We start from the raw sequence: 8140 nt of genomic DNA on the forward strand, positions 1-8140 counted from the left end.
TTCCGTCTGTGCCATTGAGCGCTCCGGACCCATCACTTTATTCCCGTAATAAGAGTTACTGATGTTTCCAAGGTTTTCTTACAAATTGGTTTTTAATTTTAATCGTATAATCTGTCGTCAGTGTGGAATTATATATCAGCCAATTATAGACAAAGTGTTTCACGAATTGAGTTAACTATCATATTGTTTGATCTGTGACCAAAATAATGAGGAATTAGTGGTGGGGAACCGCTGATGTGGGAGGAAAGGTGCAGAAAGAGAGGGACTCGTGTAATTGTGGGAGCTGCAAATTAAACACTAAAACAGGGATAGCGGCTGCATTTCTAAGAAATAGTCTTTATTATCATTGTTTTTAAATAAATAAATATCTTCAGTTACACTGACGAGACAAAAACAGAACCTTTTCATTGAAATTTACATGGGGGGAAAAAAAAAAAAAAAACATTATTACGAACACATTTCCATGATCGTTCCGTTCCGTCGCATCCAGTTCGTGTCATGAAGCTAAACAGTATTTAACATTGATACAAAATACTTGTCTATAATTTTTCAAAAATAGTTCACACTAACAAATCGACTTTTTAACGGTTTCTTATTAATAATGATATTATTAATAATATCAATATTAGAATTATTATCGTGACGTATAGCATACAAATATGAAATCGCCTCAGACGATAATAGAGTGCATTGGAAAAGCAACTCGAGCTTTAAATGGGTCGTTTTCGGAAAAAAAAAAACTACAAACATACAACATGTATTCAGATTTATAAAGCAATATAGGGATGGAAAACTTCCCTCTTTATATATTTCGTTCTTTATATACACAGGTGGCTGGAGTCTGTACAGGTGAGTTTTTGGCTGCCTTCGGGTGTCAGTTCCACAGGTGAGGTGTCTCGCTCGCGGACCGAGTCTCTAGAGGCTCACGGGGTCACCGACAGCTCCCCGTCCTCCTTCACCGATGACGAAGGAGACATCGGCAGGTCGTCCTCCTCCTCGGAGCAGCGCGCGGAGGACAGGGATGAGCACTTACAGCTGTGCGCTCCCGCGCGGTGCGCGCTGCCTTTGCCCTCCTTCTTGTGCTTCACTCTGCGGTTCTGGAACCAGATCTTGACCTGCTTCTCGGACAGGTTCAGGTACGTGGCGATCTCTATCCTCCGCAGGCGGGACAGGTACATGTTGGAGGTGAACTCGCGCTCGAGCTCCAGCAGCTGCGTGCTCGTGAACGCTGTGCGCATGCGCTTGCTGCTCTGGAGTTGGTTGCCGTTGCTCTCTGCGGAAAGCGTGCAGATAAGAAATTTGTAAGTGTAAATATATATAAAAACACACCCTGTAACCTGTTTGTGTATCATCCCGCAAGGACGAGCGAGCTTCTTAAAAATTAACAGCGATCATTTGGCATTTGGAACGCGTTTTCGAACGGACACCTGGCTGGTATGCACCTGTGACCTGGCTGCGTCAGGTGAGCCGATGGCACCTCGTGGATGTGGCAGCGCATCGATTATTCCCACGGCGATCGGGAATCAGTAGTCCGTGTTCGATCAGGCCAGTGAGTTAAGGCAGTTAGGCGAGTTAGCTGACCGACTTAGTTAGTACTCACCGAGGGAGATGCAGTGGAACTGGCGCGGGTCCGGCACCGAGTACGCCGTCTGGTAGATTCCCGGGCCGTGGTTGAGGTTTACCCCGCTCGAGGACGTGTGCTGCCGGCCCAGGGCCGAGTGGCAGTACTGCGAGCCGAACGTGGGGAAGGAGGCCTTGAGCAGAGGGATGGCCGGAGGAGACGGGTGCAGCTGCGACGCCGTGACGCACAGGGGACAGAAGCACAGCAAGCCCGACTTCCGCGAGTGGCACGAGCCCGCCGAGAGCCCGTGCAGCGGGTGCGAGGGGTGCACGGCGTACGGGAATAACGGCGGGGTGTTTTCGTTCCCTTTCTCATTGGCCTCCCGCAGAATCAGAGAATCCACGAGGAAGGACCTAGGCATGGTCACGCACTGGCTCCTGGAGCTCACGAGGCTGACGGAGTTGGTGACGGGAGCGCGCTTGGACAGCGGAGTGGTGCTGAACGGAGAGCGGCGCGCTTTAAATAGCTCGAACCCGGTTCGTCCATGTGACGGTTACGCCGCGAGCGCCCGAGACCCTCAATGGGGTTTTTGTGCCCTTTCTCGCGGCATTCACACTGCACGCTTCCCCATTATTTCACTTGTTAACTAAATGAACTGCATAATGTAGTCTATTCTTGTCAACCCACCCACGCCGAAAGATGCGGGATCCCCCCCCCCCCCCCGTTTGAGCGTTGGGTTCTTGTATTTCATTAGTGGTGTCATTTTTAAATCTATGTTTTCGCCATCATTTCCCTCGAGGGATTTTGCCGATCTTTAAAGTGCTGTTTTGATGTATATATTTAGCAGGTGGCTGGTTTTCCGTTCATTATCTCATCATTATTAAAAACTATCATGCATATTTATTGTTGGAATGATAAGATACCGTTGTCAGAGCGTCGCGTTTCCATTGATTTCACCGCTTTACACCAAAACTTGAGTCCAAGTTACAGTTATTATCCGCTGCATTACCTTTTCAGTTGCATTTCAACTGGTACTTTTCCATCAGTTTAGCTTCGTCATGAAATATTTTATAGCCTGGACATTTTGCTTTGTAACCTACGCAGAATGTAGATTTTTTTTTTTTTTTTTTTTACACTTGTACTTACGTTTTGTAGATTTGTTAACTTATCAAGTGGCTACACATGTTAACATGCATGTAAATACGTATGTAAGTATATCTTGTCTGTTCATCGTCTTCTTCTATTTAAAATGTGCCTGGTTTTGTAAGCATATTTCCGTATCTGAATTAAAATATTGGCCCTCTGCAGGTTTGTTTCGTTATCATTCGCAGAATAAATCCGGTGAGGAACTCCATTAAATAAATCAGTTCCCTACGTTTGAATTTGCAATTTAATCATTTTTCTTGGCCGGCAGAGCAGCTTTTGATGTAAACTTTGTAAAACACTCTATTAATTGATTTATTAAACATATTTTACAAAATGATGCCTTATATTAAGGCTTAATTTCTTGGGTTCATAGGAACACTTTAGCCTTAAAATGTATTCCAGTTTGAAAGCAGTTTCCCGTTTTTAGGCCGAAGTTTCATTTCTGATCTCCAGGCAAGGCGCCTAAACCCCTAAAAACCCTAAAAACCTAAAAACCTAAAACCCCTAAAAACCGGTGATTAATTCCTGCGCGCGGGCCCCCGCGGGCTCCCGCAAAGAATATATAAAAATAACCAGGTTTTCAGTCGCAGGCCTTTATTGAATGTCATTGTAGAGAGTTTTCAATGCGAGAGAAAGAGGCTCGAATTAAAGTGTGTGACAGCGGCGGATAGGCGCACACAAAGGCGACTCTGTGACAGAGAGGCCGAATGCGTGGCGCTCGACCCCCCCCCCCCCCCCCGCACCCCCGCACCCCCTCCCCCCCCCCCCGCCACGAGTGCGGGGAGTCATAGGAAAACATTTTCTTTCACTTTAAAGAGCGCTAAACAAGACCTTCAAAGCGAAGGAACCACTAATGTGGGGCTAAACGCTGGAATGTGGGCTTCTTTATTTAAAAACCCTTTATCCCCCATTTTTGAACATTTAACAAAGATTATTGTTTACTTTTCACACGATTAAATGTTTTCAGATGGAAAGCTCCTGTTTATATCAAATTATTCTCTTATTCTCAGTTTCGCGAATCATGTCAGTGTTTTCGTCTCGCTGCTAAGAAAAATCATATTTTTGCAGAGATCGATTGTGTGTGACAAGATTTCTGCTTCCTGAAGCCATTATTTTTAACATCACAACCGTTTCTACAAAAATCTTAAATAATCTTATAATCGTATATAATTATACAAAATCCGATCATTTAGAAGACATAGGTGTAAAATTTAGATACGGCGCACGCATCAACAAAACGATTTACTTTTATCTAGGTTTGCAGTAAAAACTGAAGATAATGCTGCAGAATTTATAGAACTTAAAATTGTAGCTACTTGTTTGTTTTTAATGTTCGGTGAATTGGTGCATAAAGAATCCTCAGGAGGTGGAGACAATGATACTTTTCCCATAAATGGGTGTGTAGCCAGTTTTCATCAAACAGTTAAAACAAACATGAAGCCGTTATTGCATCGCCTCTTTATGAAGGTTATTAATGTTGACTCAAATGAATATGGATACATGCAGTTGTAAAGTAAGTGGCGCCCCCCACGAACAACTCAGGTGATGTTCTTTGGTGGAAGATGGTCCACCTGCGCACTGGTCACTAGACCTCTTTGTTTTACTTAATTTTATTATTTTATTCTCCTGGATGACTGGAAACTCTCAGCGCGCGGGAAACACCACTCAGCTGCTTTAAATACTGTAATTTATAATGCAGCAATTCAGTGCCGACTTCGGTTCGGCGTAATAACAGCTCCGCAGTGGACAAATTAGGAGCAATTAAATCCTCAAACGAGCCACAGGTACAGAGTCACGCGGACAAGAGCCTGTTGTCGGCGCGAGAGTGGCGGGATTAGTCTCTCTCTCTCTCTCGCTCTCTCTCTCTCTCTCTCTCTCTCGCTCTCTCTCTCTCTCGTGCGCGCGCGCGCACACACACACACCCACTGTCGGTCGCTTTCACTCTCTCCGAGTTGTACAGTTTCATTTTAGCGTGCTTTATTGGCATAACATATTTTTATACACTTGCATTGCCAAAGCAATGGCTGTATACACAATATTTTGCACACACACGACTGTTTACATAAATAAAAACAAAACGGTGCATTTAAAATAAATGAATACAGCTGAAAACTAAATAAAAAGTCTAACAACAAAAATCTCGACTAGTCTGCTCGTCTCTCTCGCTCTCTCTCTCTCTCTCTGTCCCTCAGTCTTTCAAGTCAGTTTAAATTAGTCTTTTATTAGCATTATATTTATGCATAAAACAATGGTTGAAAAAAATGTATGAATAATAATATTTTGTAACAGAAAATAATAACAATAAAAACCAACACGAAAATACATGCATAAATCTCTCTCTCTCTCTCTCTCTCTCTCTCTCTCTCTCTCTCCTCGTGACCCACGCCACCTCGTGTCCAGCTCCTCCTCGCGCTCCCCGGCGCGTGGCCACCCCATCCCTTCTTCATACTCATTTCATTAGGAGCCAAAACGACCTAATGATGCTGTTATGATCTAACAAAGAATTAATTTGAGGCATACTGCGTGTATTTGCATAACACCAATTAAAACCATCTGGGGTCTTCAGTAGAACAGTTGAGGTGCGATTCCTTTCCGCGAAACGTTACTGACCACATTACTCCTCCTGTCCGATACATTCTTGTTATCTTTCCCGTCGAGGTTACACTTGTTTACTCTAATTTCCTGGACGCGGAGCTTCCAAAACCCCTCGCTGTAAGTAAATTTTACAAGTATAAAGGTAACGATCTGTCATGGTTTTGAAGGTCTCTGAGCAGATGCTGGCCGATCTGTGAGAAGCTGCTCATGCAAAGCGGTCCTTATTTGTTACCCCAACTGGAGATCGACAAATAGCTTTGACCCCTCGGTGGAGTTCCAGGCGAGGGCAAAAAGCGCGCGCGTGCACAGACGCACGCACACACACACACACACACACACACACACACACACACACACACAGAGACAGAGAGTCTCATACAGTTACGGGTTATCTCTGCACTTCACAACTAAGACTCTTTCAGGCAAATCTTACAGGGACTGCTCATTTATTTGCAGCTAATCAAAAACTCATCAGTTAGATGAAATGAAATTATCTTGTACATAATTTGTAATGTGACTGGTTACGTCTGAATCAGTTGCAATCCCCCGAGGTGTGCACACCATTGCAACTAAGGGATTCAGTATTTTTTGTTTGTTTTTAATTACTTTTAATAATGATATTTGTTTTTCACCATACTATTGCTGGTTACAAGATCGTATTAGTGAAAAGACACAATTTGTCTTGATTTCAGCCTTTACATCAACAAAAACTGAAATTTCAAAAAGGCCATGTAGACCTTTGATATCCAAAGTCATTTTATTTTTACAAAGCCAATTACCTTAATACAAAATATACATTTCTGTTCATTTTCTAAAACTTGTGCACACAGAGAGAAAATTCATATTTTTCACATACGTTAAATGCGAGTGGTACTATCATGGTCCATAAGCAGTTCAAAAAAAGAAGTTTGGAATCTTGTTGAAAGCTGCAGATCAGGAGAGGTATAAATAAGAATTTAGAAAGCATTGTGTATGTCAAGGAATACTGTGAAGGCCATCATTAAGTGGACAAAATACAGCACAATTGGGATATCGCTAAGATCAGGACATTCCTACGAAATTCAGGCTCAGACATGGAGATAACCAAGGCAACCAAGGCAAGAGGCCAACATCAGCTTTAAAGAAGCTGTAGTACTTTATGGCAGTCACTAGCTACGCCCCGAATACCATTCGGTATATTCTCTATAAGCCTTAGTTGTGGTAAGATGAAGACAAGACAGAAACCATTTTTTTTCCCAGAAAAAAACACCTAATGTCATGTAATTTTTGCAGTAAAACACATTCAATCTCCCAAGATTGGAGAGATGTCTTATTGACTGATGAGATCATGGTGGAACTCTTTGCCCTTAGTCGCAACACAGTTTACATCCACAATTCATAGCACCTGCTTTCAAGCATGGTGGGGGCAGCATCATGCTATGGGGATAGTTCTCTTCAGTGGAGACAGGGGCTCTGAACAGGATAAAGACAAGAACAACTTTAAATGCCATAATATATTGGTGAAAATTCCTGTAGTCCCTAAACTGAAGGATGAAGTTAAACAATAATTTCACTTTTTAGTAAATCTTGATCAGAAGCACGCAGCCAACTCAAATATGAAATGGCTGAAAAAAGGATGATCAGTGTCCTGGAAAAATCCAGTCAGAGCCTGGACCTCAAACCTATAAAAAATCTGTGGATGAGACCTGAAGAGGACTGTGTAGAGGAGATCCTCTAGTTTGACTGAGCTTGAACTTTTCTGCAAAAAAGGATGGAATGAAACTGCAAAATGTAGTGCTATGTTGACCTACCCAAACAGATTTACTTCAGTAATAAAAGTAAAAGGCACTTCCACTTAGTATTATCTAATAGGTATGCACACTTATACAATGAAAGTATTGAAATTTTTTAATTTTTCCTAATAATAATTCATGTTTTTCCACTTTAACATTGTTGGCTACAAGATCTCATTAAAGGTAATATAAAAAGTCTGATGTGATTAGGTTTGATTTTAGCTGAAATCATAAATAGACAAAGAAAATGTCTGCATGGGGTGTATAGACTTCTGACATCCTGTTATTTTACTTTTACTAAATAATTACTCTGTAATTACTCTTATGAGAAAATTCAGTACTCAGACAGGCATGGCAAGAACTAATTTTAAGGTATTAGCAAAAGAGACAATGTGTCCAAAAAACATTAATCTACAACTACTCATTTACACAGATAGAGCATTCAGTTGTATTCTATTTATTTTTATATAGCGCCCTTCTCAATAAGGTGACAAAGAGCGGTGAATAAGAGAGCACATACCATTTTCTGACACATAAATACTAATAATATAAAAAGCAAACTAAACAGAGAATGCAGTTTTCTAGTGTGCCCATCTGAAATATGTCATCTGACAACTGAGGAACGGAAAACAGAAACTCCCAGGCCAAGGAACTGGGAACAAAATAAACCTGTAGAAGTCCAAGTACCAGTGGAAGCCCATCCCTCCTGGGTATTCTAGTGTATTACAATAGGTCTGTTTCGGGTTTTTCAGCCACTAAGTGCAGTTTGGCTGGACCAAGTCAACAGAGTCAGTACGGAGAGAAGCCATAGTTTAGTGGACTTATGTTCCCCAATCTGGTGGACATCAGCATCTAGTTACTTCTATGGGCTTCCAAGATGTCACAGCAGATGAATATAGAGGCACCCTGTGGCGCCCCAGGAAGATGATGGAGAAAGGAAGAAATGATATGTAAAGCTATTAACGACAAAGGATTACATTCAAAACAAGCAGATCTGAGAGAAGGGAAGAACAGAAAGGATTTGAGATGATCTACCTGAAAGCAGTAAGTCGTCAGTCTGCTTTCG

At 42.1% G+C, this 8140-nt stretch overlaps 1 protein-coding gene across 1 annotated transcript; it reads right to left on the reverse strand.

The window, feature by feature from the left end:
• Nucleotides 1–698: 698 nt before the first annotated feature.
• On the reverse strand, nt 699–1982 carry gsx1 (GS homeobox 1). The gene is made up of 2 exons (XM_018734750.2): nt 1601–1982; nt 699–1273 (listed from the first exon to the last, which is right to left on the reverse strand). The coding sequence occupies exons 1-2, from the start codon at nt 1980–1982 to the stop codon at nt 924–926; spliced, it is 732 nt and encodes a 243-aa protein (XP_018590266.1). The 3' UTR covers nt 699–923.
• Between the last annotated feature and the right edge of the window lie 6158 nt (nt 1983–8140).

The sequence above is a fragment of the Scleropages formosus genome, chromosome 3, assembly GCF_900964775.1.
Source record: "Scleropages formosus chromosome 3, fSclFor1.1, whole genome shotgun sequence".
NCBI classification, from domain to species: domain Eukaryota; kingdom Metazoa; phylum Chordata; class Actinopteri; order Osteoglossiformes; family Osteoglossidae; genus Scleropages; species Scleropages formosus.

Coding starts and splice junctions, on each gene's coding strand:
- gsx1 (XM_018734750.2), bottom strand. CDS start 1,982: ATGCCTAGGTCCTTCCTCGTGGATTCTCTGATTCTGCGGGAGGCCAAT. Junction 1,274..1,600: donor GTTCCACTGCATCTCCCTCG/GTGAGTACTAAC, acceptor CGCTTTCCGCAG/AGAGCAACGGCAACCAACTC.